The following is a 21,246-nucleotide window of genomic DNA, read 5'->3' on the forward strand; positions in this document are numbered from 1 at the left end:
AGCTTTGTGTTAAAGACCCGTGGATTTAATAAAGCTTTAGGGTGAACCAATTAATGGTTGCTATAGATGGGAAGTTAGTAACACAACATTACAACAACCACCCTCCTCCCCCCACCCCCCACAACTCACTTGCCTAGAGCCCCAGGAACTGTATCTAAGCCATTAAACTATTACTAAAGCTGATTAATCAACCCTGACTGCTTTGAAATAAAACAAATGATTTAAGAATTAAAGTTTCTGTATCCTATTATCAAACTCATTAAGTCATCTCAAACTGCTGAATTTTGGATGAATTTCTAAATTCCTAAGAATCTATTCATACACATTTATTCTCCCCTCCCCATATTTATCCATGATAAACAAATGTTAAAATAATCAGACCAATCCACTTGGACAGTGGAGATCAACATAATTACTTTAAAGTTTTGTTAGATTGTTTTGTTAACTGTCATACTGCCTTGGGATATTTTAAAATAATTTTTTATTACTTTTTCACTCTCACTAAAGTAAAGGAAATTAAAGTATTAAAATTTTATTTGCAGACGGTCTAAGATCTTACGGTAGAAATGAAACTTTCTCGTTGGGCCAACTCTCACTGTACTGCTAGACGTGCATGGGTTTTGCAGAGGCCTCTTTGAAGTGAGAGTGACCAGATTTCTTGTGAGTTTCAGGGAAGATTTCAATTACAAGGTTTTATTTTCAACCCCATCCCTCTCTAAAGTCAGACCTTTATCTCCTTTTGGAAATCATTCCATTTATGAGTTTTAAGACTATGATCATATGACTACAATTTGAATGTATTCTTTGGCATGTTACATGGTGACCCACCACTTCTATTTTATTTCTGTCCTGGCCGTTTTAATGTATTTGTAGAGTTCATGTTGACCGAGAACTGCTGTGAGATAGGAGACGTTATTCACCGAACAGAGTAGACTCATTTACAGAGTAGACACCCGAGAGGCTAAAGTGATTTTCATTGTTATTTTCTTTTATTTTGTAGAAAGAATGAAAATATAAAAAGAAAAAAAAAACTTAATTAGAAACTAAGTAACCAGTACATCTAAGAGATTACACATATATTTTAGCACATTTGACTGTATTTTGGAGCCTTTTGACCAAATTTTTCTTCTTAATTTTAATTCTCTTATTTGGGAATAAGGGGCTGGAGATGTTATTTGGATTGCTTTTTTAATTTGCCGATGGTGGTAGAAAAAGGTTTAATAGAGGTGATTTTATGTGTGCTGAATTTAGGCAAAAGAGTACATGTTTCAGTGTATTTCTTCTCCATTTCTTTCTCATTTTCGGTCATTTACCTTCCATATTATTTTCAGCGTTCTCTCTCTGTCTCACCCATTGCTCTCCTCACTTCCCAGAGTCTGACTGGCAATGCGTGCATGGGAACCTTAGCAGCTGAGGGGCATCCCAAGTTTGCATTGTGGTTTGGTGGCAACAACCCACACTCTGCAACCAAGCTCTTGGGGCTTTAATTCCCAGCTCCATCTCTTTCTAACTGTATAATCTTGTGCAAGACACTTCTTCTCTTCATGCCTCAGTTTCCAATATGTGAAATAGGTTAATGGATGGTTGTGAGGATGAAGTGAGATAATATATGGTACATCCTTGGAACTGTCCCTGACATGAGGTAAGCATCAGATATGTGTTTGCTGTCATTTCACAATATACGCATTTCTAAGTTACTTGCACATTTGTGTGGACAGTGGAATGTGGAAGAGTAGATTGGAACATTAAATTGGGAGTTGAGAATTCCAAGACCTGAATCTGAATCTGCTGTGAGTCAGTGTACAAGGTGACTACAAATCACTATTGGTGTCTTGGGGTAATCGAATTTTAGGATTTAAAAATTTCGAGATTACCCTGGCATTTTACTTATGGATGAGCAAGCCAGGAAATCCTTAGAGCTTAAAATTACTCACCCCATGGCACACATTGCTAGGGCAGAGCTGGCCTTCGAAGCCAGTGCAGTGTCTTGCTTCTTAAGCCAGTGTTTCCTAAAGTGTGGTACGTTGTTGTATTTAAAACCATCCTTCTCAGCAAACTAACACAAGAACAGAAAACCAAACACCGCATGTTCTCACTCATAAGTGGGAGGTGAACAATGAGAACACATGGACACAGGGAGGGGAACATCACACACCAGGGTCTGTCGAGGGGTGAGGGGCTAGAGGAGGGATAGCATTAGGAGAAATACCTAATGTAGATGATGGGTTGATGGGTGCAGCAAATCCCCATGGCACATGTATACAATAAAAAATAGAAAAAAATAATTTTAGGTGATGTACAGAAAAGTGTTCTTAATATACCTGGCACATCAAACCCACAGTTTTACAAATAATATTGCTTATGATGAGGTTAAGTACCAGGAACAAACTGATTTCAAGTCATTTTAAGAATATTAAGTACGTAATGGTACGGGTGGTATAAAGATACAGCAAAAACCACGAATGCTGATGCTGAAGTATGGGAAATCCTGCCTACTCTAGGTTCACCCCACCACCTTTCAAATACTGATAGAGGCCAGAATTATATGACAGCCCACATAGTTTTCTATGATGTAAGAATTTTTCTTTTTCATTCATGATTTCTTGCTCAAAGAAAAGATACTTAGACCTGGGGAGTTTTTCCTGTTCTAATGACTTTAAAAAATAAGCACATGAGTGAATATTGGTAAATCATATGACATACTGTTCTGGAATCCCAAATGCAAAAGGAAGCAGTAGTTGTTGGCAATTGTACCAAGCTAAGAGAAGTGTGAAACGTACTTTAGAGGGAAAAGGCAGATATGAAAACCAAAATGTCAGGAATGGTTCTGATAGCAGGTTATCTTATCACATGCATATGAGCATTTACTCATTTGCTTTCAGCAGAGATTATTAAGCGCCTATATAATCTCTGCTCTTTATCAGTGTGTACACAAAGGTAAAACCTATTTTACACAGCAACTATATTTTTGAAACGTTGTAATTTGAATTTGCTTTATTCAAGTCATACTTCAGGGATTTGGGAAAGTTGAATGTTTTCAGGAAAACTAGTAAAGTTTTTTTGTCAAACAAAATTATTCCTTTATCTCTTTGGTAAATTTGGATTTTTATATATCACATCTGTAAAAAGCAAAGCAAACATAATCATAGAATTTTCAATATTTGGACACATTAGATGACAAGTGTTTGGTTTTGTTTCAGTTGTTTGCTGTTTCTTTTTGAAGGCATGGAAAGAAGCTATTGGAAATGTTAGCTGGTCTAGAGGAGAGAAGCAGCAGGGCCATTCCTAAGCCTTGTTAAGCACAAGCTTCCTGCGCCCTCCCTTTAAAGTAGATGATAATGGTTTGGCTCTGCGTCCTCGCCCAAATCTCATCTTGAATTGTAATCCTCACGTGTCGAGGGAGTGAGTTGATTGAATCATGGGGGTGGTTTCCCCCATGCTGTTCTCCTGATAGTGAGTTCTCATGAGATCTAATGGTTTTATAAGAGTCTGGCATTTCCCCTGCTGGCACTTTGCTTTCCTGCCTCCTTATGAAAAAAGTACTTGCTTCCCCTTTGCCTTCTGCCATGATTGTAAGTTTCCTGAGGCTTCTCCTGCCATGCGGAACTGTGAGTCAATCAAACCTCTTTCCTTTATAAATTACCCAGTCTTTCGTATTTCTTTACAGCAGTGTGAGAACAGACTAATACAGTACACTAGTTCAGTGTTTAAATGAATGAAAATTCTGATATTAAATTAGCACTTCTTTGACAAACAAGAAAAATAATTTATTATTTCTCAAAGTAGAGGTCTAAACTGGCTGAAGTGAGCTTTAAAGTATACTACAGAATCTCTTGGTGGATTCCGTATTAGGGATATGTTCTTTTTTAGGTAGTCTGTGAAATGATCTCCTCATGGAAACATTCAGAAGAGATGCAGCTAATAGTTTATGGATGATATTCAGTGAAAATTAGATTTTGCATCTATTTTTTGGGGAGGGGTGTGTGTGTGTGTGTGTGTGTGTGTGTGTGTGTGTGTGTGTATTTTGGCATGTGGATGGTGTGGTCCATAGGTTCTTTGCCATTCTTGAAAGGGTCTTTAGAGAATCATTGCTGGTATATGTTGAACCAGCCGTCAGGGATGCAGGTGTCACTCACTGTGTGTGGTCTGTGTTGGACCCTGGTGACTTTATTTCTATAGGATCACTGCATCTACTGTTTTGATTCCTTTGACTGATCCAACCAATTTTTAAAATGTGAAGATTTGGGAACCTTGGGTTTATTACGGGTACAGAATTGAATTAAAAGATATCAGAGATTCTGGAACCAAGATGTGGTTGGAGAGGAGCATGAGGAATGGGGTGGGTCATGTGGGAGCAGGACCTGGAAGGAGGAAGAATGGGTGGCAAAAAGGATGGTGCAGGAAGGGCTTCTGTTTGATATAATTGTTTTTATGATTTGTTTGTGGAAAAGATGCTGACACATTTGTAACCCCTATTTCAAAGGGCAGCAAATCCTGCACTTGATTTTTCCGTGTAAATAAGCTGTGTAATTGGTAATAGTTTATATCAAACCATTAAAAAGTTTTCTAAGCACTATTGCAAGCTCGTAGACTTCCCAAATGATATCATAATAATATCATAATTACTGAGGCTTATGAAAAAAATGGGTTAAGTTCTAAGACGTAGTAACATCTTTAATCTGAAATTATCTGCGCTTGGCCAAATCAGCTTGCCTGTATTTTCTTTCACAAAACATTTGGTCCCAATTGTAGTTTTCTTTCTTTCAAAAAAAAAAAAGGTCAGAAAAAGTTCAAAATGACATGATGGAATATATATTTGTTTGGAAAAATGATCTGGTTATTGCCATGGCAGCTATATTAAATTTTTAGGGTTATGTGATATAGTTTTTATATTAATACCATCTTTGAAATTTATTTACATGATGTAACAGCTCTGATGGTTACATTACATCTTTGAAAGCAAAAATGTATAAACTAGCCAAGATTTATGCAGCTTCTCAGCAGGACAAAATTATTCACTTTAAAGGGAAAAAAAAGATATTTGTTGGATTTTAATTATACCATTTAGATGTTGACATGTATTGAATTTATTGCAAAAGAAATGCAAAGATGACTTACAGAGAAAAAAAAAATTCTTACCTAATAAAAAATGGTACATAACTTGATAGGGCTATGAATTTTTGCTTTCCGATGAAATTGTTACAAAGTAAATGTCTGAAAAACAGTTTTCATGAATAAGACAGAATCTTTACATTCTGTCTTTCTTCTGGTGCATAGTATTATTTTATGTGTTTATTCTTGCTGAGACTTAGGCTTGTAAATGGCTTACTAATAAACAGAAGGCAAATTGTTAATTCTTAAATTTTAATTATAAATTATTGTTTCTAAAGTTGTTTACAGGCTGTTCTTTCATCAAGCATGTCCCCCTTTTAAATTGAACCTCAGATTCTAAGTTAAAAAATTTTTTAATACAGTCAATTATTTTTTAGAGTTAATTCTGGTAATTTTTACAAGGGTGATTATAGAAATTAAATCTAGAAAAGTATAAACCATGTGCAATTTATCATGATTATACTTCCTTGGTTTTATAAACCCAGTTTTGAGAAATTATATCCCAACTCAACATTATTTTGTAAAATAAATATATCAAATTCTGATTGCTTTGAGGATATGGGAATAATATTATTTCCTCCCTTTAAAATATTATCTTAACTTAAAAAGAAATATGATGTGATGCAATGAGATACATCTGAAATGATTTCGAAATTTTGAAGAAAATTTTCAAGTTTGAATTTGCCTGAATTAATATATTAAACATTATTTAATATCTCGACATTTATATAATTAATTCATTATATAATTAAAGCAATTGTATAGGAAATTTTCAGATTTTTATGATTTGTGAAAGGAGGTCACTGAGCTACAGAAAAGAAAAGATTTTTATTTTTCTAGAAATTCCCTTTTGTAATTGTATGCCAGGCACTATTCACAGCCATTGATATGTCATATTTCTCTTGATCCTTGCTTACTCTATAGATTATTATTCTCTTCTTACGCACAAGAATGAGCTTGGAGAAATTAAGTAACTTATCTGAAGTCACCCAGCTGAGACTTGATTCCTGCTCTGTCCAGTTCCACTTAACACGCAATACCCAAGGGCCCAAAATTCTGTCATTTTTCTTCTGTATTTAGCTATGCTTAGTTTTTCAGAAATATTGAAGTAGAAGGAAATTTGTTTTGGAAAGGGAAATTAAAACACATCAATAGAAAACAATGAAAATGGTGCTCTTTGAGCACTTACTGTGTGTCAGGGTCTTAATATGGACAATCTCATTTTATCCTCATAGAAACTCTGTAATGCGTCATCTTACAAATGACTTAAGTGTTTTGGTGAATCCCAGATTCAGAACCAGGCTGTCAGATTCACTCCATGACCATGCGTCCTTTTCATTTAAATCTAAATACACAGCCTGAAAGTTTGTATAACTGAATTCACTTTTAATTGTGTGGAATTTTAAAAAATACAGCTTTTTAACAGTTTATTCTTGACTCAACGGCTTGGAAGGCATAAATTATGATTAAAATTGCATAGGTCTAATAAGAGATTGTGACTTTTGTTATCCCACCTCCCTCTTACTGGGTATTGAAACTTTTTTATATACTTGAAATGGTTGCATTATGACTCTCATCCTTCTGGGTTCCAACAGTCAAGTACTTATATTAAGACATATTTACATAGTCATCAATTCATGGGGTCATGGAAATGGGCTGGAGAATCCCAAAGATTATCTTATTTAATGCCTTTGAGCATATGGAGATTCAAGTTCGGTGACTTACTAGGTCATACAGTTGATACTGCCAGAGTAAGAACCAGAATGCAAGATTCCTTATCTGTAGCTCATCTAGCAACTAATTAACTAGGAAATATGAGGGGGTAAGTCAGAGAGAGATTAACAATGCCTAATTTATACAAAATTTACAGCTCACAAAGGAAATGATTGTATTGAATGAGCTAATTTAGTGTGATTATATGTTTTCTTTTTAGTAGGAAAAATGGTGGCATCATAGGATTTGATCAAAGCTGAAAGGAAATGTTTTGGTGTCTTAATAACCACTGACTCACTAAATCCAGCAATAGGGAGTGCTAAATGTTCACAAAGCTGAAATATTGAGCAGCCCAGTGTAATCTGGCCCACACACATGATTTCTAACCTAAAAATATCTGTCTTATGAAATAAACCAACCAAAGGATTCTATTTCAGTTTGCTTTTCTGGCGGTCCTGAAAATGTGGTCAGAGATTTAGGTAAAACCAGAATATCACAACACAATTGCAATCGAATTCAAAATGAAAGCACAGTTGAAAGCAAACAACAACCACCACCACCACCACCACCAAAAACCTCAGGATTTCTAGCTCAGGAAAGGAGGAAATGAGAGTGAGATCAAGCACTTCAGAGACTGGAGACATCCAGCAACCTTTGAGGAGAACCTCCTTGAAGGTACATTAAACACCCCAAGAACTCTAACTCCTTCACAGATGTTCTCATTTCCATTTCTCCAGTCAGTACTATCCTTTTATCTGAAAGTATGGGATTTGGCAGTAGTTTTTAAAGTGTGTGTGTTTGTGTGTGTCTGGGTGTATGTACACACCTCCTTTGAGAATCTAATACAAACTATGAACCTTCTTCCCAGAAGGTTACTCATATGCACACACACCATTTTCTTGTGGTTTCAAGGTGTTTGTAGCCCTGCCTAAAACTTCCCTGTGGACCCCAATGTAAGAGATTCCATCCATTATTTCCTTTCAGCCCACAGATGCTTCCTGTGGAAAGAAGGGAATCCTACGTCCTGTCTAGAATTTAGGAAGCCTACAGGTTATAACAATGTGTAACTAGGTGCCTTCTTTTCTTTGGGGGCTGATGTGAGCCATAACCTCTACAAACCAAAGGATTGGCAAACCTTGTGTCCCAGACGTTCAGGTTGACGGGATCTCTTGGTTAGATTTCCTGGGAACCAAACCTTACGACGCAAATGCCCATCCAGAAACACAGGGCGTCTCTCTGGGAGACAGCGTGGTGTCCCAGTGCTGGCTGCACACTTGCCAGCCTCCCGCCTAGCTGTGTGAAAGGAGCTTTATTAGCCAGCCCAAACCAGGCCTGTTTGGAGGCCTGGGCCACTTCCATTTTCTGAGGCTCTTGGTATATTGAAAAATGAAAAAAATGCCAAAATAGGGTTACAAAAACAGTGGTATACTTTAGATGTTTACCTTTAACAACTTAATGCTTTTAACACCAGAAACATAGAATTGTGCTATTCATAAGTTAATTACAGGATTTATAAAAATGTTAATTTATGGTTTGCTACAGGCAGTGTGGTCCAGTCATGGGACTCAATTTAGAGTTGTGCAAAGAAGGCCTCCTTCTTTCAATCCGTCAGTCTATCTCTGTGATTGTATGCATAACCTCATCTGGAAATGGCTTCAAAGGTCTAAATTTGAGGCTCTTTATGAAAGTGGGGCTGAGTGGCCCTGCTAGCATCCCCTGGAGAGGACTTGCAGAAAGCTCTTCTGAGGAGGAGCTGGGGTTGCTCTTGTCATCAGAATCCCTTGCCTTCTCCTTTGAGCCCCGCCCTCCTCATGGAGCCTGTGCTCCTGTATTAGGACTGCAGCAGCATGATGGGTAGCTTCCCCTAGAGCTCTATGAGGACTAACACAGCCATCTATGCAATGGGAAGGATCCTGGGAATGGCCATCTGCTCTCCCCCATGATGGATGACTTCAGCCCTTACTACGCATTTGCGAATTCCTTTAAAAGGTCATTGCCCCCTTTCAAACTTCACTTAGGGATAAAGCTCAAAATGCAAATATTCTTTTCAAGAGTAGCTCCTTGACCCACCTTCACAACTAGGTATAAATTACAGCTACCAGGATCCTTACGAGAGGAGAACTGGGGCCTGAAGAGAAGCACTGAGGCATGAATGAGGGGTGGGGTGATTTGAGAAGGAGTCAGTGAAAGGGAAGACTAGGGATGGTAACAGTAGTCCTCAGCGTGTGACAGTTGTGGGGATTGGAATGGGAGGAGGACCAACACTTGGAGAGAGAGAGGTACATGCTAGGCCTCTCCATTGGGTGAAGTCTTTATCCTGCTGCTTTGTAGCAGCCTCAACTCTGCAGACACTTTTGGACATTTTTAAAGGAAATGTTCATTTTAGCCATTGAGGCAAGGCATACTTTTGAAAGCAACATTGTATCCCATAAAATTCTCCCAGTGCATACTCAACTCTGCCTTAGCTGTTTTGGCTCACTCACAGAGCAGAGAGACATGGTCTGGCCCTTAATGCTTAGGTACCTGGCAGGTGTCGTATCCTTTTATCTATATCCACCTGACTGTCCATCTCTTCATCCAGCTACCCATCCAAACAGCCATCCATCCAAACAACCAGCCAACTGACAGACATATTCCCAACACAAGGCACTATATGCCAAGCACCATGCTAATGCCTATGGATACCATGGCAAGCAAGACAGATTTTATCCTTGCCCTCATTGAGGTTATATCCTTGCTTGTTTAATGTTGCCTTTTAAATCCAGCATTGGCTTAAATGATTAGCATTGCCTCTCTTTAAATCCTGATGTCCTTTTTGCAAAATTGTAATGGATTACTTTTTCCACATTTAGGAATCACATTCTAGACAACAAATATCCAAAGATTGGATGGGAAAAACTACAGATTTGGTGCCAGATTAGATGTCTTATGATTTGTTTTACATGTCTCTCACCTATGGCACTGTAAATTACTTGAAGGCAGGGAGTGGGTCTTAGGTTTTTAATGCTCTGCACCAAGCACAGTGGCTGGCACATAGTAGTTGCTTACTAAATTTTTGTTGAAAGAATGCTGTCTGGGAAGTCAGAGGTCTAAATTTGAGACTCACCATTACTGTCATCACCCTCTATCCTTGGTGCCTCATCTCTTGGATCTTGATGGGGAGGAAATCTATGGCAAGTAAATGTGTTTGATCTAGGCCAGTAGTGGCTCTTACACGCTGCCTTTCTTGAGCCCCCTGAGTCTGAGGGGTGCCTTCCTCTCTTCCACTGTTGTCTGATCCAGGGCAGGACAGTGTAAACTGGGAACTGAGTGCATGCTCAGCACTGTCCCAACTTGACATAAGGAATGTCTTCTCAATTATTTAAGATCTGAAAATATGTTTTCTATCCTTGACAGACGGCCACTTTTCCCTTAATAAAGCATGTCTGACAATCACACTTTATTGGTGTGGTTAGGAAAAGAATGTCGTAGACTTAGAAAAACATAATAATTTAAAGAGTGACACATTTCAGCAAAGAAATAAAGCTGTTGCCTGCTCTGAAAAGAAGTAAAACTGTAGGAAACCATTACTTCATTGGGACAAACTTTCTGTGTCTTTAGAAAGTTCTCACTGAAAAAAAGTGGGTGAGCTCTAGGGCAGAGTGTGTGTGTGTGTCTACGCATATATAGAAGTAGTCTCTCTGACTTTTTAGAGACGTTCCCTTTACAAACATTTCCCACTTAGTATTTTGTAAGTATTTAATACAATTGCTGTCTAACATAGCAGTTTGCACCTAGGCTTTCGTTCAAGCTGCTTCTTGGAAATCATATTTTTCAATAGCTACTAGGCTGAGGTGTAGTCAGTAACTGAGGTATAGTCAGGTTTCAGCAAGATCTATTTGGTATTATACCCACTAGACCACATAAACCAAAATTTCCACTACAATAAAGAGTTAAATAGTACTCCATAGGATATGTTGCACGAGCTATATGGAGATTTCAGGTGTGCATCGCAGTGTGAGCATTAACTTGAATGTGTCATTTCATACTTCTCTAGTGCAGAACTATTTGGTATACTATTGTATGTAATGCGCAAATCCCATCAGTTCACACTACTATTATTTGTAGGATTATTTTAACAAAATAACAGTTCCATTTCCTGTTTGATATAAAACTAAGGCTTTATTTTTAAAAGTGGAGGAAGATGTTAATACAAATTTCTCTGTGGTTTATTTTCCAAAATTGATACTTTCTAACATACAGCATGTTGTTGTTTTTATTGTTGTTTCCAAAATCCATCTTTCACTGACACGAGAAAGGATGCTGAGTAGCTGTTCACATTTGCTAGCCACGGTCTAAGATTATTTGCAAGGCAGGATTCTCTGATGCCAAGGACTGAGGTCTAGTTTAGTGATCCCCTTCCATCTCAGCAAAAGTGTATATGAGAGAGAAGAGAGAGAAAAGCCAGAATAGGAGGGAAGCTGGAAACTGTGGTGCTTTACTCATTTATCTCAGGATATGGAGACAAACGTGGTAATAATGAAAGCTGCCCTTTGTTTACAATACACAGAGTTTGTGGCAGCAATCTTTATAAGCCCCCAAATGGCACTTAATAAATAAAAGAAGATACAGGTTTTCTTGATTAGTTAGATATAAATGTTTACTCAAGCTTTCATGAGAGTTTTCTTTATTTTCACAGAGCTCTCTCTGCTCAAATGAACGCATGAATGAATGTCTATTTTTTAATGTGGACTCAGTATATACAAAATAAGTTTTCGCAGGATCCAAATTCATTTCATTTGTAAATATATTTAATAGATGTCAAGAATTATTCTTGACTGCTTTAATTAAAGATAGATTTTTAAAGACTGGATTTAAGCAATTTTTAAATGGGTAGATTGTGTCAAAGAATTTTGCAGTCTGTGAAATACATTAACACTGATACTAAAAAGAGAGAGAAAAAAACAAACGAAAAAGAAACTGCTCCATGCAAATATTTCCAAGGTTGTTCTTAGCAATGTAGGGTTACTATTTTTTTCCTTTTTGGTGTTAATGTTATGTGGACACTGGAGACAGTTGTGCAGTGTGGATATTATTGCTGCAACAGAGAAAAGGGAAAAAGATAGGTTTGCAGCAGAGCCTGTGGATGGCACCAAGCCAGTGCCCTGAAAAATGGCAAACATGTCACAGCTAACAGCTGGATGCAGAAATATTTCTCTTTAATTTGGATGGATAAAATTTTTTTTCACAGCAGGGCACTCTCAAAAGAGTACAACATCAAAGAGGGCGGGTCTCACCAGTCAGACATCAGCTGGCTCCAGGATGGAGCAAAATGAATGAACTGTCAGGACTTTTCCAGCATATATGCTTTTGCCAAGTGAAAAGTTAAAGGTTCAGTGGCTTGTTCAGATCACAGACAAAATCCTGATAATGGAAGCCTGATTCCCTAAAGTCTTCCTCTGATCAACAGACAGAGGATGCCTGAAGAAGACTCCAGATTGATGGATGGCAGGCTTCATATCGACGGCTGCCGCCGTCTTCAGAGATAAGTGGAATTCACCAAATGCTCAACAGTTCTCAGGAGTGCCTGAGTCTCCGTGTCATAATCCTCAGAGTCACCGACTCTCCTCTGCTAACTTGACACTTAGCAGCAGCTGACCCACAGTGTGACCAAAATACCCATTTCCATTTCTTCACATGGTCGGCTCTCTGATGAAGGCTTTGCAAACACCACCATGGGTGTTTTACAGTTTATTGACACTTTTCAACTGTTTTTCTGATTACCATATTTCAGTCTTGACTTATATGTTAGTATTATGTGCAAACTCAACATAAACCTCTAATGATTTTCTAATATTTCTGGAACTTGATGAATGTGAATTGACAAAGTACAGTATATAGCTTTAAATCAGCATTACTGAAAATACAGCAACGGTGTATATAACCATTACTCACTTATTTTATGGGGCATTTATTACTTGACCTTTGAAGCCACATTTTAGAATCTTGGCATTTGAGACGTTCCAAAATATTCCAAACCAAAGTGAGAGGAAAGGATTTCCTTATTAGAAACAACAACAAAATAAGTTAATTATAATGGGCGGAGGAGGGAGAAACTATTAAAATGAAAAAATGTATAATATTATATATTTGAGAAAAAAAATTGAAAAGCTGAACACACATAATATGGGCACGCTAGTCAGTGTTTACTTTAATGAGGAAACTTTATTGTAAAATATGCATATTCACAGTCTTATGCATTGTCTTTTTTTTTTTTTTAATGTTCCTAGTCATTATGACACATTGCGATAAGCAGAATTGGGGATTTGCGTCTTTATCCATTGCATGGTTGCTGGTTGTTTACATTTTAATAACAGATTAAGTAATTCTCACTAAATTGACATTTGTTCTAAAAATAGAAATTTGTTTGATAAAGAACATTATTAATCATTATGAATGTTTTTATGACCCTCATTTGGAGAATTTCAGTTAGTTTTAAAGGAAGAGCTCTACATTTCTCTCTGATAGGGCAAATAGGATGTGATGAAAAAAGCAATAACATGGTGGCCTATGATTCACATTTCCCAACTATATAACTGCAAGCAAATAATTTCATCTTTCTCAGCTCAAGGCTTATTCCCTGTGAAGCAGAATAATATTCTCAGCTTCCCTTGTAGGTCAGTTATACAGATAAATAAACCTGTAAAAGTATTTTATAAACTCAAATGCCACATGAATATGCATGACTTGGTCATTAACTGATGTTCTTTCCTTGTGTGAAGGTGGAGGCAGATGCTTTCACTTGTTTTGAAAGTTTTATTTTGTGATCTTTCTTCTCAAGCCTTGATTTAGCTTGATTTGAAAGTTTAAAACCAGAAAGGTTAGCAGGCCACACTGTTATGGTATTTGCTGTTTTCCTCTCTAGACTGGGGAGCAGTGCTGGATCTCTGTGGATCTGAGGCTCCAGGCTAAAATCCACAAATGTCCCCTGCTCTGCATCCAGGTACGTGTGACTGCACAGACAGCTCACCTACCTTGAACAAATTGAGTGTTCATGCAGAAATATGGCATTGTAAGTTGGGGGTCCCTCTGGTCAAAAATGTCAGTGACTTCAGAGGTCAAGCAATCTTACGTAGTATGTGATATTCAGTGAGAGATATTGGGATATTGGGGTTCTGAAGCCACAGCTAATTAAAACATTTGTAATAAATACTTGTTAATTTCAAGCATGTTCCAGAAATGTTTTCAAAGGTATAGTGGGTGCCTGTGTCTTTTACATGACAAGGGACACTGCAATAAACTAAAAACTGATTAACTTTAGGAAAGTGTAGAGTTGAAGAAATGCTTCCTTCCCGTTTTCTGGACAGTATTACATTCATATACCATTTCTTATTTTGACATAGTTTGCTTTATTTTAAAAATAGATTATCTGGGGGATAAAATATAAACTGTTAATACATCAGCTGTTTTACTCCTATATTCCCTTGACGTCATTCCAAATCTTTTTCTTCTTTCTCCTTTCTTTTTCAACAAAAGTTGATTTCCTGGTGTGTACAAAACCCTGTGTAAGGTACCTGTCAGTAAATTAAAAAATGATTAAAATATATTCCTGCCCTCAATGAGTTTATGCTCTGATAACCTTAGAAATAGTTTACTTGCATATGCTGCACATAATATATTGTGACCAGTGTCCGTGAGCAAGTTAGTAGATTATGTCTAGGCTGACTTTTCTCATCTAATAATAGTGTTGGTCTAAGGCTGGCTATGTTCTTTGAGCTCTTACTAGATGTCCAGCATTGTTTTAAGTCCTTTACATATACTCATTCATTTGGTTTTTATATCAGCTCTTCGAGATAGGGATTATTATTAGCACCATTTTTTTTCTCAGAAAAAGAAAGTCTCAGCTTCCTTAAGAGGTTAAATAACTGACCAAAATCACATCACCACAATTGTAACTCACATGCATTGAAACTGACACCCACATGCATGCTCTTAACCTCTGTACTCTACACCCTACAGTCACCCATAACCATAGTGGTTTATATTGTGTGTTTTCACTGAGAATACTTCAGAAGGTCTCCTTTAACAACCACTGTTCACCTTTTAAAAATCTTTTATTTAGCAATAAAAGTGTTCTGGTTACTAATTTTTTATAGTCAAAACAGCCAAGAATCATTCTTTTGAGTAAATGGTTGTAGAGTTAACTTATGGAATACAAAATATTGGGCCTCTACCTCCTGACACACAGAGGAATTGTGTAGTAAAACATATTTATCTTTGTTGGCAAACAGCATGCTTTCTTAAATTTCTAATACACTTGACAATTGGAACCCCAATTTTCTGAATTTTACAGAAAGATGGGGCTGTGTAAAGGCACTGTGTAAATAGGTAGAGGAGATCTGAGAAACTGTGTCTTTTTATCTGCTCTTCCCTGGATCCTCCATGAGCTGAGAAAGGATTTTAAACAGCGCTGGGCTCACAGATCTAAACTGGAAATCTCCAACGACCTCTTCTGGGCCCTTTCTGTGGTAATCGTTTATTCCATTTTAAATCATCATATGAAATTCACCTTTGTATTTCATAGAGTTGAAAGAGATTGGCTTAAAAAAGAATGTAGTATTTTTTAATCCTAGTTGTTAGTACTTAGAATCAAGGTTTAATTGCATTTAGTGGTAATTTCTTCTTAAGCTTTGAGTAAAATCCAAGATCCTTAAGAAGATATAGAATTATTGTGAGAATTCAGTTCACTTCGGCATGCATTGGGTTCCTCTTATGTGCTGGGCCCTGTGTTAGATGTGTGGGCATAAAATATGCTTCCTCACCTCGGCTGCTTGGCGAAAATTGAAGGAGGCTGGCACTTCAACACACAACCAAATGCTGATGTCTGGAGCCTTGGCACAGGGATATGCCAGGGTTGGGAACATGGGAGAGGGCATCTGAAATGTCTCCTCACTCCCTGAAAACTGACTAATCCCATTTATATGAAACCTTCAGATCCCCCTTCCCCCTCCCCATGCTGAAATTCAGGGACCTGGGTTTGGGGAGGAACAGATTCATGATTAAGTTGTAATTCAAGTTCCTTTTGTCTGAGGTCATTGGCTCTCTTCAAGATATTTACAGGACTGAATGAGGTGAGGAAGGCCTCAGCACACTCCCAGATGGGGAGGCAGAGAAGTGGAGAGTAGGTGAGAAGGCCTAGAGATGAGGTCTGGTTCTGTCGTGGACTAGTCGCCTCACTTTGCTTAGACTACTAACTTTTGCAGACACCATTTCCTTCTGTATAAATGGATGGGGTTGGAGCAGATGGTCTCTGAGGTCCCTTCCAGATCTGATTTTCCTGGGCTCTAAATTTAGCCACAGTGCTCGACATTCTAGCAGAAGAGTTGGTGACTGAGCTTCATGGAGGCCTTATCTACTGGAGGAAATGTGCTGCCTGTACTTTTTCACACAGGGTCCCCCAGCTTACCTTGGGCCCTTAGAGGTGTCCTGGGAACTGTCTCAGAGAGTCATGGTGGGGTTAGTTGTGTTGGTGAGGTGCTCCCATCAACTCCTCATTTTTTAACCAGGGCAACTTTCATCTGTTTTTATACTGGAATTACATTTAAGACTTCCTTGAATTAAAGGGGATCCTTCACTTGAAACGATCTTTGAAATCCTGTCCTGGTAAAAATGAAGGGAAATTAAAAACAAAAACAAAACAAAACAAAACAAAACTCTGCACTCCCCTTCACTGGAAAACTGCGGGACAGAAAGCTTGGATCTTGGGTCAGATGATGGCATCTGGGAAGCACAGGAGTGATGAACGTTTGCAGTGTCTCTAGGCTGTCACTTCAGACAGTTTTCTTTGAAAGTGCTCCCAGCTGTAATGGACTGATTTTCAGTGGTGCCAGGAATTCCCTTACTGCTGGGCTTACAAATGTAAATGTCTAATGAGGCCAAGCAGGTAAGTGCATTAGTGAAGTAAGTAGCATGTAAGACAGTAAGGAGTGGTAGGGACTGCAGAACTGGAAAAGCTCAAGCCCAGTCTAAAGGGAGCCACCTTTTCTTATCTTAAGTGGATCACTGCCACCAGTGATCATTTGCCAGAAATTGAGGACCCATCTTTTGATTTTTCAGAAGTTAGAAATCTCAATTAGATAAAATTAAAAAAATTTTTAAACATTGTGCAGGAAAAACATGGTTGGTCTGTTGTTTGAATTTAGCCTGAGAGCCACTAGTTTGCAAATTCTGCTTTGGAGAAACACTTTGCTCAGAGTCACCAATACACACAATTCCTATCATTTGGAAGATGGTATTATGCTTATGTTAAAACGAGCTTAGATCAGTCACTGGCTTCCACCATTTCTATGATTATTGTTGTTGTCATAGGCTGGCAGCCTTGGTAAATGACAAAGCAGTGGACAAGCCACTCACAGCCAGTTGTTGTAACGCGCAACCCTGGTGCATATTTTACTCCTGTTACTCTCATTTAAAGCTAGATTTTGTGCAAGGAAAATAAAAGCATGGGAGAGAGTGGCACTTCCTAATATCCAGGATCACGATACAACTCCTTTCTTGTGGTAGCTTTCAGTTAATGCTATGCATGATTTGTCATGAGTAAGAAATTGTGTGATCATTATCTCAACCATATGTGTGATGTCCCAATAAATAGAATTAGATTCAATACTATTAAAATCCCCTTAAAAAGGTAAGAAAGAGGTCTCCCTTTTTCTTATATTTCCACTCCTATTGATAAAAGAGAAAGAACAGACCAAAAGCAATGGTTTGAAAATAGCAGCAACAATAATCAGAGAAGAAATCAGAGGCTGATAATACGGTGATATGTATTACAAATATTTTCCCAAGAGAATAACAGATAGTTTTTAACATTAGGTAACATAGCTTCTCTGTTTTAATAATGCATGCAAAAACTGAACTACAAAAAAAAGGGGGCTATGTTTTCTTTTCATTTATTTTTCTCTCTGGTGTTTTTTGAAATCAGTTAAGAGGCTCTTGCTATACTTGAGGTGAGGAAAAAAATCTCATTTGGACTAAAATGGTTAACAGTGGAGAGAATGACATAAATGCACTCGAAAAGTATATAGAAGGCAAATTCAACTGAATTTGATGATGGCTAGGCTCTGGGGGCTGAGAAAGAAAGCAGTATCAAGGTTGAATGAGTTTGTTCAACTCTGGGTATGTAGTTATGGGAGTTAAGTAGGTGCATGGGATTTGCATCACAGTTTCATGTGAAATATTATAATATTAGTATTAGCTAAAGCCAGGAAAGCCAAACCTCATGCCATGTGCTACATTGTGTGATACTCAGGAAAAGCCTGACAAATAGCCTTTTACTTTTCCTCAAGGCAAGTAGCAGTTTATATCAGGCAGGCAAAAATTGTAGGTTTTATTATAGTTACAATATACTTAGTTAAGATTATTGCTGAAACAAGAGTGTAGGGGGAAACACTTTTCATACCAATTTTAAGGGTGGACTGGTTAGTAGCTAGTGATCAAATGAGCCAACAGTTAAGATAGTCCCCACTAGTTAGAAATGTTAGGGGATTTTACTTGCTGTTGAAGATAGTGGCTTGATGCACAAAGGAGGATTGTTGTGTGCAGTTCTCAAAATGCTTCATAATAATTTTTACCAGCAGTCCCTATGGAAGGTTTATTTTTGGGGGAAGGGAAGGCAGGGGACTGGGTCATCAACATTTCTTACTCCATTAAAGATTAACAGTGGCATTAAGGGAACCAAATGGCTTTGGTCAATGTTGCAATTTTGAAGAAACTGGTTAAGATTCAAAATTTCAACTCTGAGGCTGTCAACAAGTTTCAGAGTTGCAATTTTGAATCTTAATCAGTTTCTTAAAACAAAACAAACAAAAAACCGCACAACAACAAAAACAGAAACAACTACAGTATAATCAATCCTAAATATGTTGTCTATCATTTGATTGCTCATGTAGCAGATGTAGCCACCCCATGAAGTGTTTCCATTCTTTGCCATTATCCAAAACCTAGAAATTTAAAGAAGTCATTAGTCTTAAATAAATATCCAAGAATCTCTTCACTCTTCTCAAGCTAAATTGATTATCAGCTGTGATCACTCTGATGCATTTACCCAGTCATAACTTCTCAATTGTTTTTAGCAGATTAATGTTTGTCTTTCATTGTGGGCTTAGTGGAAAGGTTGGAGTTGGAGAGGAATGAGTTCGAGAAAAGCAAAAATAAATTAAAATAAAATAAAATGAAATAAAATAAAATAAAATAAAAAAACTTAGCTGTTTTTAAATGACTGGTGATAGTAAAAAGAAACTGTCATCACTAAGCCCGTTTGCACCCCCCTCCCCCAGAATAGAAATGCTGAGCTAAACTATGAATGACCATACTAATTTTGGAGCCTAAATATAACCAGTGAGACTCTCTCTAACGCTTATTCGCCATGCTTATTTGAAAAGGAAAAATGGAAGGGCTGACTAGCAAGAGTGAGAGATACGATTTGTCAGGATGCTCTGGGGAAGTAGCTACCAGAAGAAGGATCCCACTGCTGATTTTATCTGAAATGGTGCAGTGTATGATGGTCCTTCTGAGAACCATACCCTTAGGAAACTCTTTTAACTGTCCCTGCTTCCTGGATGGCCCCAGGACTGGCAGTGACTTTCTAGAATTGCTGTGGATACATGACCTCCTCATCTCCCACTCCTCTAGATACCACGTCCCCCTAAGTGCCCTGGATCTGAAGTCGTTTCTGAAAAGGCAAGCTGTTGCCTCTGCTGTCAGCACTGACTCTGTGTTTGCTTGGCTCCCTAGTTGCTTTCACGAGACTTTTTGTCCCATGCTTATTGAGTGGTTCGAAGCGGATTTCATTTTCTCACATGCTATCTTGAAAGGAAATCTGTTTGAATTGATGTGAGGCAGTAACAATTAGACAACTCAGTTAAGAAATGTAGGATCCATAGGAAACAGCTATTTTTTTCTTTCCCTTTTTGAGGATCTCTCTCTCTTTTTTAAATGACTCCTCTCCTAATAGTTTCAGATCCTGAAAACTTTGTCCTGAAAAACATCTTCTTTCAGGTGAGAGTTCATTTGTTTCATCCACATCAGAGTCTGTTTTGCCAGTTCTTTCCGGCTCCATAACTCTCCAACTGTCTTCTGCTAGGTGTCACCCAGCCTGTTGATCGGACAGTTACTGCCTCCCGAATGCCTCTGGGCAGTTGTGTGTTTGAGCCTGGGGGGCTCAAATGTGGATGTTCCGACAATGTCAATGTGGCCTCTCCTTTCAGCTTGCTTTGTTTATCCAGCAGCTCATTACTTAAGACTAGCCTGTCAAAATCAGTCAAATATTCTTTGGGAAATATGGTCACATCCGTGAGATACCACAAATATGTTTAATACAGAGAAGATTGGCTTGATAAGAAAAACATGATCGACTTGCATCACCAAAACATATTTTCCTGTTATTCCGGTTGAGTGTCCACAAGCATCAATAAGCACTAGCAAACCTAAGGACAATAAATTTCTGCAGCTGACACATAAAGACACCAAGGGAAGCAGGGAAAATGATTGCTGATGATTCGTTCTAACTACTTGACCTTCTGACCTCTTCTCCAGATATATGACCAGGATGGGACACTACAGCACTTTATTGATGGTGGGGAACCTAGTAAGTCGAGCTGGATGAGGTATATCCGATGTGCAAGGCACTGCGGAGAACAGAATCTAACAGTAGTTCAGTACAGGTAAAGTATATCTTGATTTACCACCTACAGAGCTGAAGCCGTTTGGCTTGCATATACAAATTCAGGCTTGCCACTGGTGGGGGAAAAAAAAAAAAAAAATCCTGCAGAACTCTGGAAGGACTGGCAGACATTTTTTTTTTTTTTTTTTTTGCTTGATTTCTGAAACCTCCTTAGTTCCTATGACAGTAAGAGCATTCATGAACACTTAGGATTAAAAGTGCTAGTAGATGGCCTCCTTCACTCCGTGCACATGGTGAAGTTACTCCCACATCGTTAGAACTTCCAGAATGGTCTGAATTAGCCCAGCAAACGCACTGACTTGGGGTGCTTTTCCCAAGCAGATGTATTCACACAGATAAGTAGATGGTCAGAGATTCAGCCTCAGGTCTCTTGCTTTCAGTCTCCTTCATGCTGTCTCCTTTGAGGAATAGCTTTGTTTGCACAACAGCATGGGAAACCAAGAACTCTACCTTCTCACCGATACCTTTCCAAAACCGTTAGACTTAGTGGCAGTGACAGAGCCAGGGTAACTCTCCTGCTCCCTCTAAAGGTGGCAGTGGGTTTGGCCCTTTGATGATTCAGGATTCCTTTCAGTTCATGAGGCAGTTCCCAGGCATAGAGAAACCCCTGGTTTCCTGAAAGGTATGGGCAAAACTCAGAGGATAACAAAGGCAGGGTGGAGCCATCCCCATTTCCCGTAGGGGATCCACACAGGGAGGCC

At 38.2% G+C, this 21,246-nt stretch overlaps 1 protein-coding gene across 1 annotated transcript in view; it reads left to right on the top strand.

Moving 5' to 3' along the window:
- Nucleotides 1–21,246, top strand: part of PRDM6 (PR/SET domain 6) — a 104,499-nt gene that overhangs the window by 46,486 nt on the left and 36,767 nt on the right. Inside the window, exon 4 of the mRNA XM_003900042.4 lies at nt 20,398–20,525. Within this exon, the coding sequence (XP_003900091.2) occupies nt 20,398–20,525 (128 nt within the window). The remainder of the gene's footprint in view (nt 1–20,397; nt 20,526–21,246) is intronic.

Source organism: Papio anubis, chromosome 5 (assembly GCF_008728515.1).
Source record: "Papio anubis isolate 15944 chromosome 5, Panubis1.0, whole genome shotgun sequence".
NCBI lineage: Eukaryota > Metazoa > Chordata > Mammalia > Primates > Cercopithecidae > Papio > Papio anubis.